At 47.9% G+C, this 16069-nt stretch overlaps 1 protein-coding gene across 1 annotated transcript in view; it reads right to left on the bottom strand.

Annotated features, from left to right (window-relative positions):
• NDRG1 (N-myc downstream regulated 1) overlaps positions 1-14556 on the bottom strand; it is a 135113-nt gene extending 120557 nt beyond the window's left edge. Inside the window, exon 1 of the mRNA XM_060243201.1 lies at positions 14519-14556. Within this exon, the coding sequence (XP_060099184.1) occupies positions 14519-14541 (23 nt within the window). The 5' untranslated portion in view covers positions 14542-14556. The remainder of the gene's footprint in view (positions 1-14518) is intronic.
• Positions 14557-16069: the final 1513 nt, after the last annotated feature.

The raw sequence follows: 16069 nt of genomic DNA, 5'->3' as shown, positions 1-16069 counted from the left end.
ACAGGGCCTACTGTAAGCTCTAGGAGGATTGGCTACATCAGGGGTTGTGACCTAATATGCAAAGGAGTTCCTGCTACAAAAATAGCCCCGCTTGTACTGATCCTTGTGGGTCCATCTATGTTAGTATTGTCTACAGAGACAATACTGTCTCAGTGTGGCTCTCTACGGTTGCAGGCGGAGATCTTTCAAACCATCTCTTGCCTGGTCCTTTAAATGGAGATGCCAGGGACTGAACCTGGGATCTTCTGCATGCCAAGCAGAGGCTCTGTCAGCAGGCCTCACGGTCCTTTTAGATGCGATGGCCAGAACACCTTTCAGAGCTCAATCATGTTTGTCACACCCATGATCCTGGCTCCACCCCCAAGTCCCCAGATATGTCCTGAGTCAGCCAGTAATCCTACACCAAACTGATAGTGTCACATAACCCTGAGAGCCAATACAATGGAGTGGACAGAGCCGCAGACTAGGCTAGGACTGTTTTCGAACCCCCATGGAAGCTTGTGGGATGACCTTGGGCCCATCACAGACTCTCACAGCCTATCCTACCTCATAGAAAGGTCTGGCTCTAAACTATCTGGCACCCTAGGCAAGGCTAACTTTTAGAGAGCCAGTTTGGTGTAGTGGTTAAGTGTGCAGATTTTTATCTGGGAGAACTGGGTTTAATTCCCCACTTCTCCACTTGCACCTGCTGGAATGGCCTTGGGTCAGCCAGAGCTCTCGTCGGAGTTGTCCTTGAAAGGGCAGCTGCTGTGAGAGCCCTCTCCAGCTCCACCCACCTCACAGGGTGTCTGTTGTGGGGGAAGAAGATAAAGGAGATTGTGAGCTGCTCTGATTCAGGGTGGAGGGCAGGATATAAATCCAATGTCTTCTTCTTCTTCTTACTTCTGGCACACTGATAATGTCACATGGGGGTGTCCAATTTGGTGCCCCACGAAGGACAACGCCCTAGGCGATCACCTGGTTTGCCTGGTGACATGGCCAATCCTGCTCACAGGTCTGTTGTTGTGAGAAAAATGGAAGGGGGGGGGGGAAGGATGTGCAAAAAGCTGTTTTTGAGTCCCAACTGGGGAGAAAAAAAATAGAAATAACTGCCATTGCTTCCTGTTACGGGACGTTTCATTCTTTGACCAACCTATCTGCATCCTTTCCTTCTTATGTAATATGTGGAGGGGTTTTTTGTTTGCTTGCTTTTCCCCCTTAGCTTCATTGCCTAACACTAACAAATACAAAAAAAAACCCTCCTTCACGTATTAGATAAGAAGGAAAGGATGCAGGTAGGTTTGCCTGCTGCCAGGAGAATGAAATGTCCTGTCCCTTAATGGGAAGCATCTGCTGTTATTTATATCCCACTTTCCCCCCCAGTTGGGACTCAAAAGCAGCTTTTCGCACATCCTTGGGAATGGACTGGGCATCTGATTTCCAGGGAATGTTTCTAGTTAGCCATTTCCCTGGAGGTCCACCATTAGGGTTCCCAACCTCCAGGAAGGGCCTGGAGGTGTAAGGCATAAGCCAGGGGTGTCAAACATGTGACCTGGGGGCCATATCAGGCCCCTGAGCAACTGGCTGTCATCTGCTTCCTTCTACCTGTATCTTGCTTCCTTCTGCATCACAGCTTGCTTTGCAAGGCTTGCTCAATCACATAGGAGCTATTGAGCAAAACCTCTATTTTCTCCATTGGCTGAGGCTCCTCCCTTGGGAAGGTGGGGGGGGAGGAAGAGCTTGCTTTGCCAGGCTATCACAATCACACAGCAGAGCTACTGAGCCAAGCCTCTCTTCCTTCTATTGGCTGATGGTCATCACCCACTTGGTTTCCTGAGGAAGGAAGAAAAGAGCCATAGCTCCTTTGGCCAGTTCCCTGGATCCCATGGCAGAGATACAAAGAAAGCACCTTTAAGACCGAGTGCTAATGTTTTAAGTTTTTTTTTAAAAAAATCTTTGTGTTTGTCTATGTCTTTTATAAAGTTTATATCTTTGCTACCTAGCATTATATGGAGAGCAAGTTTGGTGTGGTGGTTAAGTGTGCGGACTCTTATCTGGGAGAACCGGGTTTGATTCCCCACTCCTCCACTTGCAGCTGCTGGAATGGCCTTGGGTCAGCCAGAGCTCTCATAGACCTTCTTCCCCTGTAGTGGTTAAGTGTGCAGACTCTTATCTGGGAGAACCAGGTTTGATTCCCCACTCCTCCACTTGCACCTGCTAGCATGGCCTTGGGTCAGTCATTGCTCTGGCAGCTGCTGTGAGAGCCCTCTCCAGCCCCACCCACATCACAGGGTGTCTGTTGTGGGGGAGGAAGGTAAAGGAGATTGAGAACCGCTCTGAGACTCTTCAGAGTGGAGGGCAGGATATAAATCCAATATCTTCATCTACCTCACAGGGTGTCTGTTGTGGGGGAGGAAGGAAAAGGAGATTGTGAGCTGCTCTGAGACTCTTCGGAGTGGAGGGCGGGATATAAATCCAATATCTTCATCTACCTCACAGGGTGTCTGTTGTGGGGGAGGAAGGAAAAGGAGATTGTGAGCTGCTCTGAGACTCTTCGGAGTGGAGGGCGGGATATAAATCCAATATCTTCATCTACCTCACAGGGTGTCTGTTGTTGGGGAGGAAGGAAAAGGAGATTGTGAGCTGCTCTGAGACTCTTCGGAGTGGAGGGCGGGATATAAATCCAATATCTTCTATCTTCATCTTCTATATTTTATGACACACCTGGCCCAGCCTGACAAGGTCTCATTTATTTCAGATCCGGCCCAGTCAGGGGTGGGATTCTAGCAGGAGTTCCTTTACATGTTAGGTCACACCCCCTGTTGTAGCCAATCCTCAAAGAGCTTTCAAAAAAAGAGCCTTGTAAGCTCGTGGAAGATTGGCTACATCAGGGGTGTGTGGCCTAATATGCAAAGGAGCTCCTGCTAGAATCCCACCCCTGCCGGCCCTCATAAGAAATGAGTTTTACACGCCTGGCAGAAGGGATCGGGCCTAAATGATCAGTTCCCCTGGAGAAGAGAGTTGCATTGGAAGGTAGACTCCATGGCATTATAACCCATTGTGGTCCCTCCCATCCCAAGCCCTAGTCTCCCCAGGCTCCGCCCCCAAATCGCCAGGACTCATCCAACTCAGAGCTGGTGACCTTCATCTGGCAGAGGCACGCCCCAGTGATTCTGCAGCCTGTTGCCGCAACTTCCAGAGCAGGGGTGTCAAACTAATTTGTTGGTAGATCCAGGCGGGCAGCCATGTTGGTCTGAAGCAGTTGAAGAAAGCAGGAGTCAAAAGAACCATCTGTATATGCTATATGTCAGATCTGGCCCTTAGTTTAGTTTAAAATTAGTTGAACAAAGCAAATTTAGAACGTACGCTTTCGTGTGCTCTCTAAGCACACTTCATCAGACGAGGGGATACAAAAGCTTACGTTCTAAATGAAACTTGGTTGGTCTTAAAGGCGGGACTTGACTCCTGCTTTGCTCAACTAATTTTAAACTAAACTAAGGGCCAGATCTGACATAAAGGAGACCTTGTCGGGACAGGCCATGTCAGGACTGGCCGTGTGTGTACCTGTTTAAGATTAGGTAGCAGAGATATAAACATTTTTTTTTCCAAATTTCGATTTTTGTTATTTTCACGATAGTATATACAGATGGTTATTTTGTCAACAAGCTTCATAACTCAAAGAACTATTTACAAACAGTCGTCTAGAAATAAATCAAGTTATGATACAACATATTTTTTGGTAAAATTCTTGTTCAATTAGATAAGTCACCACCGGATACCCTAAGTCTATAATCTTCTTTTCTTATAAGGTTGGGGGCATATCCTTGTTTAAATAAGCCAGCTTGCAAAGAATAAAATAGTCCCAAATCTTGTTTTTCCACGTGTTTACAGACGGTATGTTGAAGGATTTCCAGTTATACACCAAAAGTGTCTTCGCAATTGCTAATAAGATTGATATAATTTCCCTTTTTCTTTTAGGTATCGCAGAAAGAGTCCAGTTTTCCAAAAGGATCACTTCAGGATTATAAGGTAAGTGCACATTCAGTATAATATCGATTTCTGTTACAATCATTTCCCGGTAGTTTTGTATTCGAGGGCAAGTGCACCAATAATTTGCCATCTGCCCACATTGTTTGGGGCAATTTAAATTATTTGAAGCCTTAAATCGATATAGCAAAGAAGGTGTTAAAGACCATCTCACCATGACTTTGAATGTCTGCAGTTTGACAGTAAAGATACTAGAAGCGTTTCTCGGTGAGGTCCAAATGTTTTATATATAAACTTTTTAAAGGACACAGACAAGCACAATGAAAGGTTTTTTTTAAAACTTAAAATGAAAAATGCTTAAAACATTAGTACTTGTTGGTCTTAAAGGTGCTTCCTTTGTGTTTCTCCCATGGGATCCAGGGAACTGAGCAAAGGACGTTCTGGTTCTTTCCCTCCCCCCCCCCCCGCCACAGGGGACCAGGAGGGGGAGGAGCCTCAGCCAATGGAGAAATCTGAGGTTTTGCTCGGTCGCTCCTGTGCGATTGAGCAAGCCTTGCAAAGCAGGTTGAGATGCTGAAGGAAGCAAGGGAGAAGGGAGCAGACAAGAGCCAGTTGCTCGGGGGCCTCATTCGGCTGCCGGGCAACATGTTTGACACCTCTGTTCTAGAGGCTGAGACAGGGGACAGTGGCTTCACCTCCAACCCTGGTAATCCTGGCGGGGGGGGGGCAGGGGCACAGTCAGCATCTGCGGGCCTTGCCAGGATCCCTGACAGATGCCCCTCCTGACAACAAATGCTGACGCCAGCCCTGGCAGGGATCAAAGTGCCCTACCATAAAAACCGTTAATTGGAGTCACGCATCTGAATTGCCCTGGCTGTTTGAAATGTTTCCCAACGAAAGGGATGGAGGTCAGGCTGGCTAATCATTGGTAAGGCTGGTTTACTTTGTCCCGGGGCTTATCCGGTATGGGAGTTTTGTTATTGATTTCAGTAGGTCAAGACTCCCCCCCCCTTTTTTTTTTTTTTTTGCAAACCTTGCACTCATTAAAGGCTCAGTCGTCAGTGTTCGGCTGGGAGCTTTAATTGAATAATCCCCTTAATCAATTTGGGAAGAGCATCAAGCGCAAGTCTCTTCCTGACACAATGCAATCTCTTGCAGGGCCAGCATCAGAACCAGCCGATGCACGGGTGGGGGCAGGGGATCCCCCGGTTTGGAGACCCTCTGCCCACTTCAGTGTCATCAGAAAATGGGGAGGGAAATGTCTGCTGGGCACTCCATTATTCCCTATGGAGACCGATTCCTAGGGTATAATGGAGAATTGATCTGTGGATGTCTGGGGCTCTGGGGAGGGGGTGCTGTTTTTTTTTTTAGGTAGAGGCACCAAATTTTCAGCATAGCATCCTCTGCCCCTCCTCAAAACACCCTCTACGTTTCAAAGGGATTAGACCAGGTGGTCCGATTCTATGAGCCCCCAAAGAAGGTGCCCTATCCTTCATTATTTCCAATGGAGGGAAAGCATTTAAAAAACTGGAGCCAGTTTGGTGTGGAGAGCCAGTTTGGTGTAATGGTTAAGTGTGTGGACTCTTATCTGGGAGAACCGGGTTTGATTCCCCACTCCTCCACTTGCACCTGCTGGGATGGCCTTGGGTCAGCCATAGCTCTGGCAGAGGTTATCCTTGAAAGGGCAGCTGTTGCAAGAGTCCTCTCAGCCCCACCCACCTCACAGAGTGTCTCTTGTGGGGGAGGAAGGTAAAGGAGATTGTAGGCTGCTCTGAGCCTCTGTCCTTGAAAGGGCAGCTGTGAGAGCCCTCTCCAGCCCCACCTACCTCACAGGGTGTCTGTTGTGGGGGAGGGAAGTAAAGGAGGTTGTGAGCCTCTCTGAGACTCTTCGGAGTGGAGAGCGGGATATAAATCCAATATCTTCTTCTTCTTCTTTAACTGCGATGGCCAGCACTCCCTTTGGAGTTCAATGATGCTTGTCACACCCTTGCTCCTGTCTTCATCCCCAAAGTCTCCTGGCTCCACCCCCAAGTCCCCAGATATTTCTTGAATTGTTCTTGGCAACCCCTAACATATTTCAGCAGCCCCAGCAATGTTCACAGAGTTTCCATTGCTCCAGATGTGCTAGATCTTGGCTAACTACCAGGTGGTCCAGGCTTTTGCTAAAATCTTCCTCTGTCTTGGCCCAAACCGGATGTGGCCACAACGGAAGGGCAGGAGCACTTAAGGTCAGCAAGAGCCTTCTTCCAGCTCTCTCCCTGCCTTCTATTTTGAAAAGGAAGGAATTCTCTTTGGCCATCCAAAGGGATGTTTATATATAAAGGTCAACTCATTCAGCCCCAGCGAAGCATTAGCCGTGTGCCAAACCCAGTGCTAGCATTTCAGCGCTGAAAACTTCCCCAGAGTTAATGATTTGGTTCAAATATCAGGCGTGTTAGAAAACACTCAGAGGTTCTGTAATTGGAGATGCACACAATCTTTGTTTCCATTTTTTCTGACTAGAGCAGCACGTTTTATTACTCGTGTGCTTCCTTCATGGGGGGATCCAAAATGGCTTGTATTGTGCTCCTCTCCTCCATTTTATCAGCACAACAGCCCTGCAGGGCAGGTTAGGCCGAGAAGGATATGACTGGGCCAAGCTTTCATGGCATGAGCAGGGATTCAAAGGTGGATGTCCCTTAGATCAACACTCTAACCCAGGGGTGTCAAACTCATTTGTTATGAGGGCCAGATCTGACATAAATGAGACCTTGTTGGGCTGGGCTATGTGTGTATATATTTCAGATTAGGTAGCAGCGATATAAACTTTATAAAGGACACAGTAGGGTTGCCAATCCCCAGGTGGGGGCAGGGGATCCCCCGGTTTGGAGGCCCTCCCCCCGCTTCAGGGTCGTCAGAAAGTGGGGGGGAGGGGTGGGAAATGGAGGGTGTTTTGAGGAGAGGCATCGGATCTGCGGGTATCTGGGGCTTTGGGGGGGCTGTTTTTGGGGGTAGAGGCACCAAATGTTCAGTATAGCATCTAGTGACTCTCCCCAAAATACCTCCCAAGTTTCAAAAAGATTGGACCAGGGGGTCCAATTCTATGAGCCCCCCCCCCCAAAAAAAGGTGCCCCTATCCTTCATTATTTCCTAAGGAAGGAAGGCATTGAAAAGGTGTGCCGTCCCTTTAAATGTGATGGCCAGAACTCCCTTTGGAGTTCAATTATGCTTGTCACAGCCTTGATCTTGGCTCCACCCCTAATGTCTCCTGGCTCCACCCCCAAAGTCTCCTGGCTCCACCCCCAAAGCCACCAGATATTTCTTGAATTGGACTTGGCAACCCTAGGACACAGAGAAACACAGTTAAGGATTTTTTTTAAAAAAAAAATAAAATAAATAATGCTTAAAGATTAGCACTCATTGGTCTTAAAAGTGCTTTCTTTGTATTTCTCCCATGGGATCCAGGGAACCGGGCAAGGAAGCTCTGGTTCTTTTCTTCCTTCCCCAGAGGACCAGGAGAGAGAGGAGCCTCAGCCAACAGAAGGAAGAGAGGCTTGGCTCAGTAGTTCTGTTGTGTGATTGAGAGAGCCTGGAAAAGCAAGCTATTCCTCCCCCCTTCCTCCCCAAGGTAGGAGCCTCGCTCTGCTGTGAGACTGAGCAAGCCTTGCAAAGCAAACTATTATGCAGAAGGAAGCAAGATATAGGGAGGAGGAAGCAGTTGACAGCCAGTTGTTCAGGGGCCTGATAGGAGCCCTCCGGGGGCCTCATTCGGCCCCCGGACTGCATGTTTGACACCCCTGCTCTAAACATTACAGCATATAGGATTGCCAGCTCTTGGTGCGGAAATATCTAGAGCTTCCTTCTGCATAACAGCTTGCTTTGCAAGGCTTGCTCAGTCATACAACTACAGAGCAAAACCTCTTATTTTCTTCACTGGCTGAGGGTTCTCCCTTGCGGAGGAAGGGGGAGGAAGGCAGAGCTTGTTTTTCCAGGCTCTCTCAATCTCACAGCAGAGCTACTGAGCCAAGCCTCTCTCCCTTCTATTGGCTGAGGCTCTTCCCTCCTCTGTCCCCTGGGGAAGGAAGGAAGGAAGGAAGGAAGGAAGGAAGGAAGGAAGGAAGGAAGGAAGGAAGGAAGGAAGGAAGGAAGGAAGGAAGGAAGGAAGGAGCCACAGCTTCCTTTGCCCAGTTCCCCGGATCCCATGGCAGAAATACAAAGAAAGCACCTTTAATACCAACAACTGCTAACATTTTAAGCATATTTCAAGTTTTTTATATATATATTTAATTGTGTTTGTCCATGTCCTTTACAATCCCTGGGCCAAAGGAGGCCCGTCTGAAAACAACTAGGGACAGGGCCTTTTCGATTGCAGCCCCCTGTTGGTGGAACCAGCTCCCGGAGGAGGTGAGGGCCCTGCGGAATCTCGGACAGTTCCGCAGGGCCTGTAAGACAACCCTTTTCCGGTTGGCATACAACTGACCGATATCCGAATATCCAAATTCATGAACATCAGCATATCTGAACATTGGAATACTTGAAGAACCGACTTTTAGGGAAGATGTAGCATGGTATATTGATAAATGTGTTTTTATGTATTTTACTGGGCTCTAGCCGGGGATTGGCGACCCTATGGTATGGTGACTCACAAGTCCAAATGGACATGGTGTGGACCTATCCAGGGCTGGCCCATGGCTTTTGGGGGCAGTACCCTAGGCAAACTGTCACCTAGTTCATGATTCCATTTTCTACAGTGGTTAACCAGAAGTTTTGGAGAAACCAACCCACACTGCACAACTATGCACCCCAAGCAGGTAGCATTCTGACACACACACAGTCTTTGTATATGGAAGTGCCATTCCAGTCTTTGACCACTATACCTGTTTGGTGTAGTGATTTAGTGTGCGGACTCTATATCTGGGAGAACCAGGTTTGATCCCCCACTCCTCCACTTGCAGCTGCTGGAATGGCCTTGGGTCAGCCATAGTTCTCATAGACCTTCTTCCCCTGTAGTGGTTAAGTGTGCGGACTCTTATCTGGGAGAACCGGGTTTGATTCCCCACTCCTCCATTTGCAGTTGCGGGAATGGCCTTGGGTCAGCCATAGCTCTCATAGACATTCTTCCCTTGTAGTGGTTAAGTGTGCGGACTCTTATCTGGGAGAACCGGGTTTGATTCCCCACTCCTCCACTTGCAGTTGCGGGAATGGCCTTGGGTCAGCCATAGCTCTCATAGACGTTCTTCCCTTGTAGTGGTTAAGTGTGCGGACTCTTATCTGGGAGAACCGGGTTTGATTCCCCACTCCTCCACTTGCAGTTGTGGGAATGGCCTTGGGTCAGCCATAGCTCTCATAGACCTTCTTCCCATGTAGTGGTTAAGTGTGCGGACTCTTATCTGGGAGAACCAGGTTTGATCCCCCACTCCTCCACTTGCAGCTGCTGGAATGGCTTTGGGTCAGCCATAGCTCTCATCGACCTTCTTCCCCTGTAGTGGTTAAGTGTGCGGGCTCTTATCTGGGAGAACCAGGTTTGATCCCCCACTCCTCCACTTGCAGCTGCTGGAATGGCTTTGGGTCAGCCATAGCTCTCATCGACCTTCTTCCCCTGTAGTGGTTAAGTGTGCGGACTCTTATCTGGGAGAACTGGGTTTGATTCCCCACTCCTCCACTTGCAGTTGCAGTTGCGGGAATGGCCTTGGGTCAGCCATAGCTTTTGTAGTAGTTGTCCTTGAAAGGGCAGCTGCTGTAAGAGCTCTCTCAGCCCCACCTACCTCACGGGGTGTCTGTTGTGGGGGAGGAAGATAAAAGAGATTGTGAGCTTCTCTGAGACTCTGTGATTCAGAGTGGAGGGCAGGGTATAAATCCATCATCATCATCATCATCTTCTTCTTCTTCTTCTTCTTCTTCTTCTTCTTCTTCTTCTTCTTCTTCTCCTCCTCCTCCTCCATTACGCCCTCTGATCCTCACTACGCCTCTATGAAACTCACTATCAGGACAAATGTTACGTGATCGATATGCAGTGAAGACAAAATACCAACCGCTGTGCATGTGTAACATGGAAGCTACTCTTACCAGTCAGAACTCGGTTTCCAAAATAAGGAAAAGAACAACAGGGCTGGCCCACAACCCACATTCGGCGTGACCCACTTTTAAGTCCCTCCCCAGTGGTTGGGAAACACTGCTCGATGGCACTACATCTGCTGCTGCTCGATGGCACTACATCCACTGCTGTCTCTCCCCTCCCTTCCTCAGGTTCTATTCCCCAATCTCCCTGAATTTCCCAACCTGGAGCTGGCAACTTTAGTCGCTATGGTAATGCATGTTGATCAGGAACAGAACTCGGGGAGGGGGCTTTCTCCCGAGCAAGGATGCTTCCTTCAAAGCTCTTCGCATCGAATCAAAGCAGAAATTATGATTTCAGGCCGCTGCTATTTTTGAACTCTGTTCCAAATCGTGCATTACATTTTACATAACGCGCTCAGTAGATTAGTCCCAAGCAAAACGTTTATGGCTAATGATATAGTGTGCTGTTGGGGTTGCCGGAGCCAGCTTGGTGTAGTGGTTAAGTGCACGGACTCTGATCTGGGAGAACCAAGTTTGGTTCCCCACTCTTCCACTTGCAGCTGCTGGAATGGCCTTGGGTCAGCTATAGCTCTGGCAGAGGCTGTCCTTGAAAGGGCTGCTTCTGGGAGAGCTCTCTCAGCCCCACCCACCTCACAGGGGTGGAGGTAAGAAATAAAGGGGAAGAAGAAGAAGACAACTACATATTTATACTCCACCCTTCCAGAGGAGAGTCCGCACACTTAACCACTACACCAAACTGGCTCTTGTCTCCCCCCCCCCAAATCTTACAGTCCCCAGGCTGTAACCCCAGATATCCTGGAATTTCCCAACTAAGAGTTGGCACCCCTAGATAAGGATCCACAGGCATGCGTTCATGGGTTGGTCTGCAAATAAATAAAAAGGTTATCAGAGGGAGGAAAGGAAACATGTGCCCATCCTCTTCTCTGCCAGGAAGCAAGCGGCATAAATTGCCTCAATGTAGATTTTAGGCAAACAGCCTGAAAAACTTCCCAGTTATGAGATTAGGACAGCAATTTTGAAGAAAAGGTGGCAGAATGTCTTTCCTTTGATGATAAAGAGCAGTCTTCGATTTCCAATGCTTTAAGTGATGATGACCATTCTTGCCTTTTTCCTAATGTGTGATGTTTGTGCTGGTTATCCTTTCCCAGGGGTTGTTTTGTAGAAAAATCAGTTGCAGAGTTCGTTAGCATAACTCATTAGCATATGCCACCCCCCCCCCCCCAAGCCAAAAGCAACCCAACACAAGAAAGGAGAGCCCTGGGCAACTGAGGCCTGCTTGGACTGGCTAGAGATCCAGCCAGCCCAAGCAGGCCTTGCTCGCCTGGGGCTCTCCTGGGCTGCCCCCCGCCACAGTCAAAAGGCCAATAAGCCACCCAATGCCCAAAATCACATAAGTGGAGAAAGGGTGGCGTGGGCTTCTCCAGGGGTTGATGAGGGCTGCTGGGGGTATGGCAAAGCCCCTGGTGGCTGGCTGGCTGCCTGCTCTCCTAATCCAGGGATTGTTATGCAGCTGCACCTACTATTCAATGAACAAGGCAGGTGGGGAGGAAGAGGGGGAGCCATCAGAAAGGTGCAGGAGCTGTGCTCCTGTGAGCTCCTGCTGAATCCGAGGCCTGTTTTTTTCCCCCGCCCACTCCCACCCAGGGGATCTATCAAGATCTATCTATTTCCTGTCCCTGGAGATCTCCTTCCTTTTGTGGAAAGTATTTTATTCTGGAGGACATTTGGATTTTTTAATGCTAAGAATTGTTTTTAATAACTTTGAAATGTTTTTTTATAAAAAAAAATAACTTTACACCTTAATTCCATGCTGCTAACCACCCGATGTTGTTGTTGGTATGGCTGGAAAATAGGGCTGTCAATCCCCAGGTGGGGGCAGGGGGTCCCCCAGTTTGGAAGCCCACTTCCTGCGTTGCGGTCATCAGAAAGTGGGAGGGGAGAAGGGAAATGTCTACTGGCCACTCCATTATTTCCTAAGGAGAGCGATTCCCATAGGGTATAATGGAGAATTGATCTGCAGGTATCTGGGGCTCTGTGGGGGCTGTTTTTGGATAGAGACTAGAGGCACCAAATTTGCAGCATAGCATCCAATGCCTCTCCTCAAAGCACCCTCCAAGTTTCAAAAGGATTGGACCAGAGGGTCCAATTCTATGAGCTCCGAAAGAAGGTGCCCCTCTCCTTCATTATTTCCAATGAAGGGAAGACATTTAAAGGATGTATGGCCCTTTTAAATGTGATGGCCAGAACTTCCTTTGGGGTTCAATTGTGCTTGTCACAACCTTGCTCCTGACTCCACCCCCAATGTCTCCTGGTTCCACCCCCGAAGTCCCCAGGTATTTCTTGAACTGGAATTGGCAACCCTACTGGCAGAATATAAATCTTCTACAGAAATAACAACCTGCCTTGCCGGTCTCCTGCGCCGGTGTTTTTAAAGCTTTGTAGTACTCATGTGCTGTTTGCTGGGCCTTAGGATCCCTTGAGACGTTCCCTTTCAAACCTGCCCTATCTTATCCCTTCTGATGTTTGTTATTTGCAAAGGGTACAAAGCACTGATCGATCTTTTCCAACTCCATACGGTGGATTTACATAAACTAGGTCTCCAATTTGAAATGCAGAAGTGTCTTTTCTATGATCAGCGTCCTGTTTATGTTACTTAGGTTTATGAGATTATGCATGGGATAGAGAAGGTAGAGAAAGAAGTACTTTTTCTCCCTTTCTCACAATACAAGAACTCGCGGGCACTCAATGAGATTGCTGAGCGATTGGGTTAGAAAGGATACAAGGAAGTATGTCTTCACTCAAAGGGTGATTAACACGTGGAATTCACTGCCACAGGAGGTGGCGGTGGCTGCAAGCATAGATGGCTTCAAGAGGGGATTGGATCAACATCTGGAGCAGAGGTCCATCAGTGGCTATTAGCCACAGTTATTGTTGGAACTCTCTGTCTGGGGCAGTGATGCTCTGTATTCTGGGGGGGGGGGCACATTGGGAGGGCTTCTAGTGTCCTGGCCCCGCTGATGGATCTCCTGATGGTACCTGGGTTTTTTGGCCACTGTGTGACACAGAGTGTTGGACAGGATGGGCCATTGACCTGATCCAACATGGCTTCTCTTATGTTCTTATGTGACACAGAGTGTTGGACAGGATGGGCCATTGGCCTGATCCATCATGGCTTCTCTTATGTTCTTACTTGCTTGGGTTTAACGTATTCAGAGAGTGTGCGTACCAAGACAGATAATTAGTCTTGCATTAGATTGGCAACCCCAGAACGGTTCAAAGGGGTGCAACACCTCTTGCTTCAAATGTAAAACCATTTGAAAAAAATGTAATACCTTCTATTAAAATGGCACAAAGCAGTGTGCGGGCTTTTGAACTGTCCAGAATTCTTCATCAAGCCTAATAAAGAATTCTGGAGTGCTTGAAAGCTACAGCTTGGTGTAATGTTGATTAATTGTAATAAGGGCGCTTTTTTTGTAGCAGGAACTCCTTTGCATATTAGCCCACACCCCCTGATGTAGCCAATCCTCCTGGAGTTTGCAGTAGGCCCTGTACTAAGATTCCTGTAAGCTCCTGGATGATTGGCTACATCAGGGTGTGTGGCCTAATATGCAAAAGAGTTCCTGCTACCAAAATAGACCTGGTCATAATAATAGGTATTACATGATGCGAGCTTTTGCAAAATTTTAAATTTTGGACCAGCATAGCTTCTCGGAACCACTGTAAAGCATCCTGGCACTAGAAGTCTTAAGAAACACCTGGACATTCTGGGCATCAACACATAACACCAACTCAGCTCCAGAAAACAGCATTGCTTGGGACAGCAAGAATCCTGTGAAGCTAGATCTGCAGTTCCCAAGAACTTGGCTAGATCTCAAATTGCAGAACAATCCACAACAACAATTAGGTAGGGGAGGGACAGTAGGGGATGGATGGTGGCTCAGCGGTAGAGCATCTGCTTGGTAAGCAGAAGGTCCCAGGTTCAATCCCCGGCATCTCCAACTAAAAAAGGTCCAGGCAAGTAGGTGGGTAAAACCTCAGCTTGTGACCCTGGAGAGCCGCTGCCAGTCTGAGAAGACAATACTGACTTTGATGGACCAAGGGTCTGATTCAGTAGAAGGCAGCTTCATATGTTCATATGTTTAGGGGAGGGATGGTGGCTCAGTGGTAGAGCATCTGCTTGGGAAGGAGAACGTCCCAGGTTCAATCCCTGGCATCTCCAAAAAAGGGTTCAGGCAAAGAGGTGTGAAAAACCTCAGCTTGAGACCCTGGAGAGCCACTGCCAGTCTTAGACAATACTGACTTTGATGGACCGAGGGTCTGATTCAGTATAAGGCAACTTCATATGTTCAACAATAATAAAGCAAGATCAAACCGAAACAGGCAGAAAGAAGAGGAAAGAGGAAAATTCGCAACAAATAGCAGTTTGTCACAAAGAGGAAAGTTTGCAACGAATAACAGTTTATCATAAAGAACCGAACGCTTCCTCTTGTTTTACCTGGTTGTCGATCCTGCCTGCATCAACGATCCACTCAGTTAATACCTTGGGCACCAGATTACTTATCCTGAGCTCTCTTTCCCAGCTTGCAAATAAAAGTGACTTCTGGTCTAGGAAAACTGCACCAAATAAAGCCGGCTTTTTTTAGGGCGGGGGGTGGGGTGGGAGTCAAGGCATTTGTAGCAGCTCAGCCGATGACCTGGATTCTGCCAGCCGCCAAGGCCGTCGCCCCATCCGTTCCCGAGGCCGGGAAGACTCCCTTTTTATAAACACTGTAATTATTTTCGGGCGGTAATGCCCGGCCAGAAATTCTGATTGGAAAATGGAGCTGCTTAGAAAAAGCTTACAAGACGACAGCTGTTCAAGAACAGACACCGCGCTTGGAAGTGGTGAGAGATGGGGGCAAGGAATTAAATCGCTCTCCAGATGTGAAGCCGTGGAAAGAAACCCAGAAAGCGCACCTTAATAACAACTGCTTCAGCCGCCAGCTTTAAATGTCAAGGCTTACGGCCCTCAGATGACATGTCAAATCCATTGTGTTGTTTATATAGTCACTGTCTGGAGCTGTCTGCCCATGTCAAGCGCTATCAAGTCACCTCTGACCAGGGCTTCTTTTGTAGCAGGAGCTCCTTTGCATATTAGGCCACACCCCCATGATGTAGCCAATTCTCCAAGAGCTTTTCTTACAGGGCCTACTGTAAGCTCCAGGAGGATTGGCTACATCAAGTGGTGTGGCCTAATATACAAAGGAGCTCCTGCTTCAAAAAAAGCGAAAGCCCTTCAAGCCAGGGCAGGTATAAAAGTCTGCCTGAGAACAGCCCTCAGCCTGGGCGTCCAGATCCAGGGAGGGATCACCTTGTCTCCCAGAATGGGCCTCTTCTTTCTGAACACCTTCCTGTGCTTTATGACTATAGCTGCAGCCAATATCTTTGGTAAGTGAATCTCCGTTCTTTTGCTTGTTTGCACCTGTCTTCTAGCCTTAGAATTCAGGTCTAACTTAACTGAATTGCATCTTCCCTTTTCACAAGGTTTAGGTAGTCAGGGCTTTTTTTTTGTAGCAGCCGCTCCTTTGCATATTAGGCCACGCCCCCTGATGCAACCAATCCTCCAAGAGCTTACAGGGCTCTTAGTACAGGGCCTCCATTTACAGGGCTCTTAGAACAGGGCCTACTGTAAGCTCTTGGAGGACTGGCTACATCCAGTGTTCCCTCTAAGCTGAGTTAGCGTGAGCTAGCTCACCTATTTTTAGCCTCCAGCTCACACATTTTTGTCTTAGCTCAGGAAGGATGACCCCAGAGCACACTAATTTATGCAGAAGCTCACAACTTTAATGCCAGGAGCTTACAACTTTAATTCCACGTAGATAGGTCTAAGCGGGCAGCCGTGTTGGTCTGAAGCAGTAGAACAAAGTAGGAGTCAAGCGTCACCTTTAAGACCAACGAAGTTTTATTCAGAATGTAAGTTTTCGTATGCATGCATACAAAATCTTACATTCTGAATAAAACGTGTTTGGTCTTAAAGATGCCCCTTGACTCCTACTTTGTTCTGCTA

This window comes from Heteronotia binoei, chromosome 7, assembly GCF_032191835.1.
Source record: "Heteronotia binoei isolate CCM8104 ecotype False Entrance Well chromosome 7, APGP_CSIRO_Hbin_v1, whole genome shotgun sequence".
Taxonomy (NCBI): domain Eukaryota; kingdom Metazoa; phylum Chordata; class Lepidosauria; order Squamata; family Gekkonidae; genus Heteronotia; species Heteronotia binoei.
The sequence above is the reverse complement of the archived record's forward strand: the minus strand, read 5'-3'. Positions and strand labels throughout refer to the sequence as shown.